Genomic DNA, 15,765 nt, shown 5'->3' on the forward strand with positions numbered 1-15,765 from the left:
TCATTTGCTTTTGTAATAGATTTTTTTAAATTGTAAAGAGACTTTGTGGACACCCTGTACATTTCTCTGGAGACATTGCCCACTTGCATTAAAATCCACTCCGTAGGCTCCATAGGCTATCTCTTAATCTGTCTGTGTCTTACAATAACTCTTTTAAAATAAAATAAAAAAAATTAAAAAAAAAAACTGTTGACTGCTCACTTTCTTACATTAAAAATAAGACATGGTAATTGTCAAACATATAGCTCATAGCTGGTGACATAAAAAATTAAATCAAATAACTGGACATTCATTTCTGCCCCAGGGATTAGTAAATAGACAGAGGATCTCTTTGTTGCTGTTGTTGTTGTTGTTGTTGCTTTAAGCAAAATATAAAATAATTTATTGTGGACTTTGTTCCAGTTATTTCAGCTATTATTAAAATTGTGTTATTGCTATTGTGATTGTATTTCTTATTTCGCTGCATGACTCATGTCTGGCTCGTTTCATTTTGAGAGAAGAAATTACTCAGAGGTGTAATTCCAAGATCATATCAGCAGGGGGAGATCTTCTCAAAGGAAAAGTTACTGTCCCCAAAGAGCACTTCACACAATATTCCTTGTTCAAACTGGCAATCAAGCCTCCACAGCTGAGACGAATATCCCTGAAGATGTTGTGGTTTGACCAGTATCACAAAAATATCACTGCCTCCTTAAAGATTTAAGTGTTTTCATGGTGTCACCACAGAGGCAGCAGAGGGAGCTTCTGGCAGAAAACCTGAAGCTGTGGTGGTATGTGTTCAACTCTATGCCTGTATGTGTAATAATGTCCTATTTACTCCCAGTCTTCAGCATGGTTTGTCTTGTTGGTTGACTGAGGTGAAGAACAGTTACACGACCATCTTACCTGGCCAACCATGCTTGTTTTTTACTAATGTAAAGACCCAGCTGGATCTTATGCTGCACTGTGTAGCTTATGAAACCCTTCAATATGATGCTCCACTGCTTGTAATAAATAAGCCACTGCCAGAAAAAAAAAAGCCTGAATGTACGATCCTTGGGTCGCGGCCAAAATAAAAGTAGTCTAGTCTGAGAAATGCCAATTGTATTGCAACAAATCTGAAGACACTGTGGTGTATTTTGTTGACCATTTGGAAACCCCAGGTCAAGATTACCTGTGTTACTGTTTCTAAAAAACATTGTACATGGGCAGATTTTGAAAGCTGATCTCAATAAGGAGGTAAAAGAAACCCAAGGAGAACATGGGAAAAGGAGATATATGAAAATCAGGAGTCTTTAGGTACAATGAAGATGGCTGTTAACTATGATAACCACTCACATATTTTAAAAACCGAGAGATAAGGTAAAACGTTGACAGGGCCATTTATTTTCCACCAGCATTACACTCCCACAAACTGATCTTTCTATGTTATGGGAGAACAGGTAGCTTATGGAGGAGTGTGATTTCAAAGTCTAATATACAGCATCTGTTGTACCGGCTGCTGCATAGATACATTTTTTCATAAGGTGCATGGTGTGTCAGTGAACCCCCTGTCTGCTCCTCTTTTGAAAGAAACTGGTCCTCAGTCAACCCAGGAGTTTTGCCACTTGTGAGCATCTTTGGCCTTTTTGTTTAGAGACAGAATGAGAGGTTTTTATGATTAGCCAGCCGTATGTTCACTGCAGGCCAGCATTATGGATCCTGCATTTCCCCGACAAGCCTGCACACACCTTTAGTAAGGAAAAGTCTGAATAATATTAAAATCCAGATTTACAACCAAAGCCCCGTGCAGCACTGGTTGCCCTCCACACACTGCATGCTGGGATACGCTCCTGCTCTTGTTGTGACCCTTACCAGGAAGACTCAAACGAATGAATGAAGCCTCAGTCTAAACACTACAGGCTCACACACTTGCAGCAACTGGTGGAAGTGGTGGTCAAATTCCTCATGTGGTCATTTTGAAGTCAGACAGTTTAAAAGTTTCTCGTATTAAGGATTCCCACCGTGACTTTCATTACAGCTGACGTCCAACATTTGATTTTGCCCTAGGCAAACCTGATATGAAAAGATATTTTGGGTTGTGTTAAGTATTAAACTATTTAGGTGTCATGCTTGAGCACTTACAAATAGATTTACAGTGGTGAGATTGGCAGAATGTTAAAATAATTACTCATGCTTTTTTTGGTACCATTTTCTATTGATTTGAATTACAATGAAATTAAATATTTCTCATTTTTTATATGGACCCCTGGTGGCCCTTGAAGGACCACACAGAGTGTGGTGTGGGTGAGTGTTCATGGAGGAGTAGATGAGTATGGTGAAGAGCGTTGTGCCAAAAAAAACAAGTGGTCACTGCTGTCTGCACAGCTTTAGTGAACCAGGCTCAGCAGCAACCTGCACCACAGTACAGTTACATTTGTTTTAGTGTCTCTTCTGCTGTCTGTGGTGAGGAAAACTGTGGTATTTCCCTGCTCCTAACCTTCGCAGCAGCAGGTTGCTCACCTGTGGGAATTTTAATGACTTCATCTGAGAGTCAGTCCGGGATACCAGCTGCTGAGGCCTCTGGCTCCCTCGGGTGGCTCCTTCAGGCTTACAGACCTTGGCCCACAGGCGGCTACAGTAGAGACTGACAGTAACAGTAAATATCAAGCTGCCATATTTCAGTTGCATCATCATTTAGTCATATCACCGCATGGTGTTAAACTGACTGACAACATGATGAAAAGAAATACAGCGACAGTCATTTGATGATTCTGAATCATATTCAAAGCAGTTTGACTGTCAGCTGATGACTGATGCAGAGATTCACAGTTTGATCGATGCATGTCGCCTGGCCAGTGAAACTATGGATGGTAGGCCTGATCTTAAAGGAATACTCCAACATTTTGGGCAAAATTCCCTTTTCTGATTTTACCCAGACTGAGGCAAGAAGTTTGATACCATTTTCAGCTCTGTACGTCCAGTGGTTCAGTTCATAAGGGTGGAATTTCTCATTAGCTTAGCATAAAGACTTGAAGTCTATGGGAGTCATTAGCCTGGCTCCATTAAAATGACAAAAACATACCTTACAGCAATTCAAAATCTGTCTTATTTACACAGTGTTTAATGTATCATTACACAATTCTAAGACACATATTTCAAACCCACAAGATCAAAGGTGAAAATGGTATCAAACATTTACAATCTGGGAAAATTGGAAAAAGGCTATTTTGCCCAAAATGCCGGAGTAATTCCTTTAAGAAGAGCCTCCCCTGGTGACTGTAACAGGATGGTGTAGAAGTCACATTTATGGTTGTAAGAGTGTCTTAACATTTCAGGTAAGAGATGGGTGGGCTAGTAGGCTAATTTTTTTGAGTCAGCTGTCTGTCATACCTCACTGCAGGAGGATAAGCAGAGTAACAAACACAGCTAAGAACCAGCAAACCTCATCTGGCCTTTTACATGGGACAGTTATGTTTTCGGTTTTTTTTTATTTATTTATTTATTTATTTTTATAATCGGTGCACTCTCACCAGCTGCCACTAAACCACAAGCCTCAGTTTACTGGAGGTATTCTGTAGGCCCATCTGTTTGTCTGTGTGGATTGTGGGGATTTGTCAGACAAAAGATGAGATGTGCCTTAAAGTTATAGCCTCATCCTAAATACTTAAGTCCAAACATGTCTCACACCCCACAATGGCCTGATTCATAATCAGTTTGAAGGAAAATTAATTTCAGTATGTATAGAAAGATGGAGAGAGAAATACTGTAATAATAATGATAATTCAAAGTATAATGCCCTAAATGTTTCTGTTTCCCTGGAAACATGGCCTTGATTTTTTTTTTCATTCCCTTTTCTGTCGGTCTCTTCCACTCTGCCTGTTTGCTTTCATCTGGCCTCAGTCATCTTAAAGAACAGTCTGGATCTTCATTAGTCCCAAAATTAGATGCAACACACACTGATGGTCTTGACTGACAGCTGTCTTTGACAGAGACAAGTGGTACAAGTCAACTGAGCAGCAGTGATAAACACCCACTCCACATGGTAGAATATAAAAGCTCCTGCTTAGCAGGGGTCAGTGCTCTGACAGACCACGGCTCAGACCAGCTAAGCCGATTTGAGACTGAAATTGAGCTTTTGAGTGACTTACATAACTCTTTTTTTTTTTCTTTTTTTTTTGTCTAACCAGCCAGTGAAACATCGTGTCAGAACCCCTTTTAGACCAGCGGCTTGCTGCACAATGTGTTTCCAAGACTTCCACAAAGGTTTGTACATTGAACAAAACATTGAAAACAAATGAAACAGAGCAACATCACCATGTGCCTACTGAGGCCAGAGACAGCCACTTGTTCGCCTTTTCATCACAGGCACCCAAAGATGACCTGGCAATTTAGCATCGGCTCCATTTGACCTTCTATTAAAATACAAACACAAAACACGCAGGCATGGATAGAGCAGAAAATGATGATGAAAATTAATGGTGGAGTTCTGCACAGCATCCATTACAGTCACAGTGACGTTATGCTTACATAATTTGATGTATTTCCTGTTTAAACAGGATAGGGCGGGGCTTAACATGGAAAGACATCTTTCAAACGTGCAAACCAGTAGGTGGTCAATTTGGGAGACAATGGTCTTATTTAAGCCTGATTATTGTTATTATTATGTGACGTTTTTATTGGGTAAATTTTTTGTTCACACACACTGGTTCCTCATAACATCACCACTGAAGATGAAAATTAATGACTATCCCTGAGCGACACACAGTCATAAAAACCATACAACATAGTGCGGGTCTGTTAAGGTACACACCTCTTACTGTAGCCGCAGTGCCACGGAAGTGTCAAGCAGGTAAAGTTATTATGTCGGTCCATATGTTCATGTTGGCTCTGAGTGTGATGCTGGCAGACTGTCGATGTGGTGCTTCATGGTGTCTGGAAGAGAATTTGGCTATGAGCCTTATGCCATCTGTGATCCTGACATATCATTAATTCATTGCGGTCTACTTAGACATGACAATGCACTGAATTATCATGGGTGTGTTCTCTCTCTCTCTCTCTCTCTCTCTCTCTCTCTCTCTCTCTCTCTCTGTTTCTCATTCCCTTTGTAGCATTGGCATTGCCAGCTACAATATTGCCGGCAACACAGTGCAAGCAGAGAACTATCTGAAAATAAACAGATATTGATATTAGGCCACATCTTTGAAAATATATGTATAACCTTGAAATATGTGATAAATGAAACAAACTTTAATTTTATGTATGTATGTATGTATTTATGATTTCTATTGCATGACAAGATGCATGTTCAGGCTGCAGGTACAAATCGAAGTATAGCTGCATGGGTTTGTTGGGAAAAAATAATGCTAATTCTTAAGAGAGTACAATCAAATGAAATACAATAATGTGCAGTTTACATCTGAAACAGCACAAGGAAGACACACTTAGTTATATAAACTTTTGTTTGTGCCTACACACATGCATTTAGCACACCCAGAAACATTGTCTGTAGCACTGCATTGGTCGTATCTCAGTTACGTTTGTGTTGCTGTTGTCCATCTCCAAATGCTCTGACTAGTGAGTGAATATGTGTTGATGTGTGTAAACTGGAGGTGTCAGGCCTTTACATCAGTTTTTGAGTCTGTAGAGACAGTTACTTCCTTTTCTGAGGTCAGCTGAAGTAGTAATAACCCATTTCAGTCCAAAAACATGCCTCTAACTAATTGCTCATTTTGTTTTCATGTATTTTGTCTCATGTTTGATGAACAAACATGAATGGAAAAAGGGAAATCCATTGGATCTGATCCAGAGTTGCTAGTAGACAGACATATGTTTGTGTGCAAAAGTTAAAGCGACCTTGATCCTTGACACATTTTCTCATACCACAAAACGGTGTCTGCTGTGCCCATCAGTATAAAACAGAAAACCATATAAAGTAATTTTTTTTTTTTTTTTTTTTTTACTATGACATTAGTATTTCATGACACTCTTGGTTGATTTTTAAAACATGAGAATGATTATCCTGACAGACACTCCAAAAATGACATGCAAACTACAAGCAGGCGAAAGATGTTTTATGCAATACTTTACTCAACATCTCCAACTTCAGCTGCATTAAAATCAGCAAAAATTGCAAGTACATAATTTAACACGCTAAGACAATAATGTTACATATAGTAGCCTATACAAAACCAAAATATGGTGACAGCAGTTCACATATTATTCTCCACAATAGCCTCTTGTGGTGAGTCTCCTCTGCTGTGTACGTACGTTCCTACCATGGTTCCTACCATGGTTTGCAGTTTTCATAGAAAATGAGACACACAGCATCTGCAAAAATTAAAAAAAAGGAATACTTAAACTTTGGATTAGAAAATACAAATATCCTGTATGTTCATACAGTGTATACAAAACACTGATTTGAACGCAAGAACTTACAAGAAGCCTTTTCCACAGCCCAGAGGTCCAAAGAAGAGTTCTGTTGGGAAGCAAACCTTTCGGCACACTCCACTAAGACTGGGGCAAGACCAGGGGAAGGCTGCAGCCTCATTTTCAACAACTACAATCAAAGGGAGCGGGGATTAAATTTGCCATGTTTTCATGTTGTTTCCCTTTCCTTTAAGATTATACAAAATAGATCTGTGATCTCTGAAAGCATAACTGTTCACCATTCACAGACAGAAGATGAAAAAACATGCAAAAATATGAAATCGGCACTTACTATTCAGTGATAAGACAACCACGAGCACCAAAACCATCACACGATAGCAAGACATTTTGACCTCTGATGATGTCACTTCAGTATGTTTGGTTCAAAATGAAGATCGGCCAAAGATCTGTTTTTATTTTGGAGTGAAGGGAGGAGTTAGATTAATTTGAAGCATCATTATGGTCACTAGGTATTTTCATTATAGAATTAAGAGCTCCGTTGAAAGAACGTACTGTTCTTAATCGCATTTTGGAAAAAACGCATCACTGCACTCAACACATGATCAAATGTTGTCATGGGACAGGAGAGGGACGCTCCAGAGAAACAGCAGAACTTTTTCTTCAGCTGATTTGAAACTCATGCTCATCCTTAGCGCTGGTATTTCTGTGTCAGAGAATGATTTCTGTGGCAGAGAGCACAAACACTACAGCAAGGCAAACCTCTTGCATGTTAAAAGGTCAGAGAGGGCCTGTGCTCAGCGGTTTTCATGAATGCATTTATTTTTGTAAAGCTAAAACTTTTCTGTTGCATAAAAAATGGAGAATAGCTCTTTTTTTCCCTGAAAAGAGTCAACATTAAAATTTCAGTGACATAGCAAGATGCTTCAGATGCATTTGATATCACATTGGATATAAAACACCTCAACCTTTTTTTTTTTTCTTCAAAAATGAGTCAGCCAAAACCACGTTTTTAAACAAATTCCTTTTATTTTGGTTGGTTGGCTTATTTTTTTATTTCTTAAATTTGTTGTACTTGGCTGATTAGGCAGCATGTAGTAAAAGTCCTTCCTGGGCAGAGTCTGCACAAGAAAAGGACACTGTCTCAGACTCCAGCAATTTCAGAGGATGTAGCAATGATTTGTCAATCCACTTCCCATGACATTTTAGGTTCTCCTCTCAAACTGAGCATGTTATTTGCTTTAATGTTTGTCTCAGCTCTTATAATCAGTTGAGCTTTCTCAATTCAATTTAAATGAAATAAAATAAAATGTTAACATTTAGTATTTGAGCCTCTTGTTCATCTTTTGATTAGAAATGGAAATGTCACATTATGTATAAGCTGCAAAATGGAATTTACTATATGATGTGCTAAAAATGTAATTAATGACCAAATTAACAATTACTAATCAAAAAAGCAAATTTGATTGTAAGTCAAGTATTTAGAAATACCCCATACTCTTTATATAATCTTATGTAGAGATATATCCATGATAAATTGTTGCTTGCTGTGGTTTGTATTTCCACAAAGGTTGTGACTATAGAAACAGTCCCATTGGTGTTACATCAGGAGGCCATTATTGTTTCTCTCATCCAAAGTCTCTAATTCTCCAGGTGGCGTCCAAAGAGCCTCACCTGTGGCCTTACTGTGGTGTTTAATTGCTTTCTAGGATGCACTTGAAATATAAAGTGGACTAATGGCTCCTTAGCAGAGTGTTCATTCATTTATGAGTTGCATCATCATTTTCCCCCAGGCTGGGACTGTTTGTCAGTTAATACAGTCAAAGTTATATCAACACAAGTTAAGCCACGTCAAACTTTATTTTAATTTATATGACACATTTCTAGATGTTATATCACAACATGCTTTAGTGTACAAGTGTATGTAAAGTGCATGTAAGCAAGAAACTGAATGCATGTGAGATGCATGTGATCCCAACAAAACAAATAAACAAACAAACAAAATTACATCTAAAATGTGTCCATTTGGACTTGATACATGCTGTTCAAAATTAAAAGATTCAGTGACATTTAAAAAGTCAGTAGCAAAGACCTTTGAGGAGTTGCTGACATGGATAATGACCAGTAAGAATAATCCACTCATGACTCAATACGACTTCACATAAGCTGCCATTTGGTTCAGGAGCTCAGTAAATTACAACAGAAAGTAAAAGGTCTGAACCCCAAATTGTGAATGTGAGCATTTCAAAAGTAAAGAGTTCATTGCCCATAAGCTGCCTGTATTTGAGATGTTTCTCATAGTCAGCAAGGCTTCCACCATGGCTACTGGTCAAGGGTCAGCTAAAAAAGTCACACTGGGGATGGTACAATTCAGACAACTGGCTGTGATTGATAAGTTACAACCAACCAGGAGTCTGTTAAAAAATTAAAATACGGAATAGTTGATGTAAAATCTAGCACAAAAAATCTGAAACACAAATCTCATCCGAAAGAGATTTTACATTGAGTTTAAGCAGAATGAGCTGATGTTGAGGTATTGCAGATGTTTGTCCAAGTCATTTTTACATTAAGATGTATATTCTGTTTGATGGGACGATCGCCAAAAACAAGTGTGCAACCTTGGCCATTGGTGCTCTACTGGCTTAGTGCATGTTGATCCCCCTGATTGTGTAGATTCTGGCCCTTGGATGGCGCAAGAGGAAAGGTCATAAGATCACCAAACAGAGAGGGTTTATTCTCTGTGGAACATGACTGTGCTGATCAAATTTCACGGCAATTAACCCAAAACATTCTGAGATATCAAATATGACATTTTGGTTTGAGGATGGCACCAGAAGAAAATTGATAAGGGTCAATCCCTGTGTAGAATGGTTATGTTCATCTAATTATTTCGAAATCCATCCATTATATTTAATGATATGATGTGTACAAGAAAAATGTTTGGTTTGAGGGTGGTGCCAGACGAGAGGTCACAAGGTCACCAAAATTGCCAGAGTTCATCCTCTGGGGAGCATGAATGTGATCCATATATTTCATGGCAATCTGATTTTGAGATATGTAGTTTTGGAGTAACATGGCTGCAAATGTGGCAAAATTATATGGATATTAGAAGAAAGTGACACAGCATGACGATGACACTGAATTACATTGAATTACACATGGCGTCACACACCAGAAGCAGTGAAAGAATTCTGTGTCAGTGTTTTCTGTTGGTTAATCTGTGTGTATATCACTGAAATGCTACACAGCAGTGTCAAATTCTTAATAACTGTATCCCAAGAAAGCACAGATAAAAATGGAAGCAACAGTGTTTACATTTTCTGAAGCAAAGAGTCCACCGTCGGACTCATTGGTTCTATACACAGTGTTTTGAGATATGTCTCACCATGCAATTGGTGGGATCCAACAATCTTAATATTTTGGGGATGAGGATTCATACAAATTAACATGTGTGAAAAGGTTTATTCGTGAAAGTTGTTATACTATCCATGTAAGGGTGGCCCAAACAGCATCGATGACCTATTTACTAGATCTGGGGCTGAATAACACAGCTAAATTTGACATCAGCAAAATGAGGAGAGGGTTGTGAGATAGGTGTGATTCATTGCATGTTTCAATCTACAATAGGTTTTATGAGACTTGTAAAATCTTCTGTTATGAGTTCTGCTTTTAAGGTCATTTTGTCATGGATGATTACTGCTTCAGCCAGGCGCTGTGTACGCAAGAGGAACAACTCAGGGCCCCTGGGAAGCAGCAGGTTTAAGCCTGAGGCACACTGATGTGATGGACTATGGAGGACTGCACAATGAGCGATAAAGGGACATAAAATGCTGGTGGGTCAGCAGGTTACTCTGAATCATGAAGGCTTTCTGCAGCACCTCATGGGGTAGTCAAATTTATTTTTAGCCAAAAACGTTCTTGTTGTTGTTGTTGTTTTACTTGCCGGAGTGAAAATGGGCTGTGACCAAATGTAGTGAGACATTAACATGAAATTTAACAAAAGTGCTATGCCACAGATTTTGCCTGGAAGAGAATGAGAGGCAAAGTTTTTTGTAGTAGTATGACTGCTGCTTCAGAGTGAAGTGGTGGACAAGGCTGCCGGAGGCCAGCAACAGAGGCAGTCAGCCTGCTGGCTTTCACCAGTGATGTAGGAGAGGGAGAGGACTGTCTAGTCCAAAGCTTAGGGCAGGAGAACCTCTCCAGCACCTGGTACCTGTTATCCAGCTAAAGATCATGCTGAGGCTGGAGACAAGAGAAGCTCATACTCCTCCCAGGCCTTCCCACCCAGGCAGTGTTGAACATGCAAAGCAGTGTTGAACATGCCAGGATCTTTGGCCTGCCTCCAGGGGTTGGATGGAGGAGTTCCCTGATGCCACAGGAATCAGAGACAATCTCCAGTGTCAGTGGTGGTGGGATCAGTCTGTGGGCCTGTGCTCTCTAAGGCAACATCTTCCTTTTTGGACAGAAAGCTTCAATGCGCAAAATCAACAAATCCTCCTCCACTTTAATTTTGTACAATATAACAACCCAACTCTCAAGTTCAGGGATTTTTTGTAGACAGTCTCAAACAGCCCACGCACTTTGGTGAAAGAGTGCAGCTGAAGTCCATTAGAAAGTGTGGCAGGGGCTCTAGCAATGGAGATAGATGAAGGTCCACACACTGTAGCTCTCTGAAATGCAATTTATACAGACTTCCATAAAGTCAAAGAGATGTTTCGAGCTACACACTCTTTAGACTTAACCAGATATATAGTCGCCATCTTAAATGGATCATAAGCCCTAGTCACATGACTAGTGGTCACATGACAGTCACATAACACAAGTGCACTACCTGTACACCACAAATATATATGCTGCTCTAGCATCAGTCATGACCTCTAAAAATCAGCTCTTCTAATCCATCTTAAAAACAGTGCACTATCATGATTTCTGTAGTTATGAGGACAGTCCAAATCAATGTTCTTGCTTCAGTTGGTGCCAAACATGAGGAACCCCAAGTATTAACATACTGCAAACCCAAATAGGTCGTCAAGGGCAGATGGTTTATAAGGTTTTTAAGGTCAGATCATGTTTCTGAAAATGGTGAAAGCCCAGTCATCATATTTTGATGTGTAACTATATGAGCCTGCTGGGGAGCCTAGTAACTCACCTGGTAAGAGCACGCACCACTTGTTAAGGCTGAGTCCTGATCACAGCATCCTGGGTTCAAATCTGACATCAGGGCCTTTCCTGCATGTCATCCAATCTCTCGCCCCTGCCTTTGCTGCCTCTCCAACTTGAAAAAACGTGACTACTGGTCGAACATGCAAGTGAAACACACATAAAGGGGTTTGTGTGATTTTGGAGAGGTCTTTGTGAGTGAGCCTCTGCCAACCAAGGCCACAAAAATAGCACAGAACGCCTACACCTGTACTAAAGAGGTGGTCTGAGGAGGCTGAGGCACAAATTCCTTGTGAGAGTTTCCTGTTTTCAAAAGGAACACTGATGACAGTTTTTGAAAAAAAAATTGTGTTGAATTGCATCAGACTGTGTTGAAGGCTGGCAAGAAGCTGCAGCAGTTTGGTAAGTTTCTCAACTAGGTTGTGCCGTGTACAGTTCTAAATGATGGATCAACATTTTAATACAGATTTGTCTTTGTTAGAAAAATGTGCTGCCTATCTTATACTAAGTAAGAAAGAACAGAGTGCCAGTATACAATGTTCGAACATAGCGTTCTCATGTATCTTCTTGTTGTCCATGGTCACTCTCACCATAGAATGTAGCATTTTGCACCGTGGCATCTTGCACTGCACCCAACTTATTTCACTTCCTAGATGTGTCTCCAAGGCAACAATGACGTGTATGGTTGGCAACAATGTATGACTGGACAACAATCATGCACATAAAGACTCACATGCTCAACTTTTTCTTCAGATAACTCTGTTCTATTGTACTGACTTGTCTCCTTGCTGCAAGAGAAATAAACGCAACTGCTTTGACTTCGGTGACTCCGTGTTCATTAAAGAATTCTCCCAACAGTCTTATATCAACTAAAGAACATACATTTTGTTAAAAACATCTCCCAGTAATTGTTCCTGACATTCTGGTAAATTCTCTGCCGTGTGTTCAGAACATTCCAAACTATAAAGATGTGCCTTGTTTGTATCAAACAGATGCTGAGTAGTGTAGTGGGATAAATATAAATAGATTTAATGATGGGTTTTATTAATTACATTTCACAGAAATCAAGTTGAGGAATATTACGTTCATCTATAACATATGTCAGAAAGGGAACCGTACAGCTTGTTGTTTACTGTTATCAAGTTATCTGCAATAAACAGTTAGTGGAGCAAAGCCGCGTGGGGATCACATCAACTTTGGCTCCCTGATGCAGGAGTTAAAGCTTTGCTCTTTGACCTGTGTGGAGTTTCTGTTATGTGGTGAGCATCCCTGCCAGGCATGAAAAAAACAGAGCTCATCGAGCACTGGAAGGAGATGAGCAAAGCTCAGCTTTGCAGAGAGTGCACATGCAAGGGTTAACACCCACTGCAGTCTGCAATGCGGTCCAGTGTTTTTTCTACTGCGTGATTCATCTACACCTGCTTAAATGTGAGTTGGTCAAACTAAGTCTCAAGTTTTGACAGCCAGAATATTACATGAGCAGTCATGCAACAGGAAAAAAGAGGGAGTACTGAAAACTAGATTTATTTCCTTTCTTGTTTTAGTTCTTTGAGGGGTAAAATCTGTTTTGAAACATATTAGATACATTCATTATTTTGAATTATTTATCCTGCTTCAGGAGACATTAGAGAGACACTGGCAGAGTGCATAAATATTCCAAATATATATCTGTAAAAAGTATGAAGAAATGTTCAACTTTGTGGTGGAACAGTATAAATGAACAACAGCAATGGCTCTAAATTATAGGCCATAAGTTTTAGCCTCTCTTTAACCTACTTACTGACATTTGTACATTTCCATATGCCATACAATACCCTCAAGATAGATTTGTATATTCAAAAAAACTGTCACTACAGCTTGCAAACAATGCACCTATTCTTGAATTAGTGTCAATGTGGTGAGAGCTCAGGATATGTTAGAGTATGGGGATTTCTGAACTTTACCACACTTTGTTTTTAAAGTGAAAGGACCTCTATCTTCTTTCTCTTCTGATGTTTGACAGTACGGCCACCTGGGTAACTTTCAGATTACACTAAATTAATACTGAGTTGTTTCAGAGTGCAAAGAAATCACCAACTTTATTCAGTGTGGAGGCCATTAAAGGAGTGCCAAGGGGTATTTGAATGAAAAGTTAAATGTGTATGAAAAAATGGTAATTTGCTATTCATGTATGCCACATACGTTTTTTTTTTAATATGAAGACACAGCCTTAACATCAGCACCTTGCTGCTTTTCATCCACATCAAAAACACATAGCCATAATGACGGTGTTAAGGAGTGGTAACACACTTTGGTACCCTTGGTAACAAGAAACACATTCATGGTCATAATTACATATACACACTTTGGCCAGTGACATCAACTTCCCACTCCTCCACCATGGCTGGTATTAAATAGCCATCCATGCCTGCCTGGCACACTTCCCTGCGTGGACAGGAAGACCATCGACAAGGTACTGTAGACTCAGTCAGGATTTCTCAGTGTGTCTTTCTGCTCTTTGAACCAACAACCTTGACGCAAGAGACAAAAGTAATTCAAATGGCATGTTGCTGATTTGTTGATTCTTCTTTCAATAATTCTACATGTCAAAATGTTTTCTTCTCTTTTCTTTTATTGATTTTAAACAGTTCCTATGAAAATTGTGCTGTTATTTAGTCTTAATGTGGTTTGACTGACCATATTCTAAAGAAAAATCAGTCACCTCCTTACTGTTTTTATCTGCTGGCAACTAAGTGTGTCTGTTTTCTTTTCAGATCTGAACTCCACCATGGACAACACTTCAGTTACAACCTTCATAATGGCTGCATATGCTGTTATGGAAAACTACAAATATGTGCAGTTTGCTATATTTCTCCTGCTGTATTTTGTCATCATCACTTTGAATGTACAGCTGATTGCTATTATATATAGACACAAAGAATTGCATCAGCCCATGAATGCATTCCCATGCATTTTATCCATCAATGCAATATATGGTAGTACTGCATTACTACCTGCAACTTTGATCATGCTTACATCTAAGACATTTGAAGTCAATGTGAAATGGTGTCTGGCTCAAGTCTATTTTTTACACACATATGCAGCAATTGAATTTTGTGTTTTAGCTGTCATGGGATATGACAGATATGTTGCCATCTGTTATCCACTACATTACCACAGCATCATGTCTGTTTCAAGAGTAGGCAGACTTGTTGTGCTTGTGTGCCTGTACCCAGTCATTGTTTTTCTGCTTTATTTCTCCCTAACTTTACAGCTGAAGTTTTGTGGAGCAGTCATACAGAAATTATATTGTGTGAATATAGAAGTGGTCAAAAACTCATGTTCAGGTGCACCTTACATTAGTATTGTGGGATTGGCACTTATCATGATTTTCATTGTCCCTCAGTTGCTGATGATTTTATTCTCTTACATACAGATTCTCAGAGTATGTAAACAGTTACCAAAAGGATCTCAAGTTAAAGCTCTTAAAACCTGTATTCCACATTTGTTGACTTTGGCAAACTACACCGTTGGATCCTTATTTGAGATTTTTCAAAGTAGATTTGACATGAGTCACGTGATTCCGGAGGCTCGTATCTTCATGTCTTTATATTTCGTCATTATTCCATCAGTTGTCAACCCAGTGCTATATGGCTTGGGAACACAGCTGATACGAGTCCATTATGTGAAACTATTTTTAGGTATAAAAGCAGGCACCAGAAAAGAAGAAAGACAGAGGCTGCAGCTTAAGTAGGAACTAACTTGATATTTTACATCATTCTAACATTTGCTATTATGTTGACTTAATAATGTAAATGATGATAAACAGTTTAATCTTACAATATAATAAGACGTAATTGGGATTTTAGCCAGTTTGTGTTTACTCAGGTTTACAGTAGCATACACTGGAAAATTTGGAAGATAAATGTGCAATGTACACAGCTAAATTTATACTTTGTCAGGCTTGTTGATTGTTTGTTATCAATATTTTATCCACTAGACACTAATTCTTATTTACATGTTGCTTTGTCTACACAGAAAATGCTGCATGTCTTTAAATGTTACAAATTCAGATGTTGCAGATGATGCAAATATTTTTGGGGGGAGTGGTCATAATGTAGTCTATTCTTGCATTGTCCCACATGGCTATTTGAAAATTAAAAACTGATGAGCATGTTTCAGGCCCATTGCAAGTTATAGCAAGATTATATCTGTGATATCTCTTTTGTCTTCTGTTATTCATAATCGATTTTACCTTACTTTCCCCTTTTTAAAACTGTA

At 38.9% G+C, this 15,765-nt stretch overlaps 1 protein-coding gene across 1 annotated transcript; it reads left to right on the forward strand.

Annotated features, from left to right (window-relative positions):
* The first annotated feature begins 14,272 nt into the window (after positions 1–14,272).
* Positions 14,273–15,238, forward strand: LOC115371688 (olfactory receptor 51L1-like). The gene has a single exon (XM_030069163.1). It carries the CDS (start codon positions 14,273–14,275, stop codon positions 15,236–15,238), a length of 966 nt encoding a protein of 321 aa, XP_029925023.1.
* Positions 15,239–15,765: the final 527 nt, after the last annotated feature.

The sequence above is a fragment of the Myripristis murdjan genome, chromosome 14, assembly GCF_902150065.1.
Source record: "Myripristis murdjan chromosome 14, fMyrMur1.1, whole genome shotgun sequence".
NCBI classification, from domain to species: Eukaryota; Metazoa; Chordata; class Actinopteri; order Holocentriformes; family Holocentridae; genus Myripristis; species Myripristis murdjan.

Excerpts from the sequence above, each read along its gene's own strand:
- LOC115371688 (XM_030069163.1), top strand. The coding sequence starts at position 14,273 with ATGGACAACACTTCAGTTACAACCTTCATAATGGCTGCATATGCTGTT.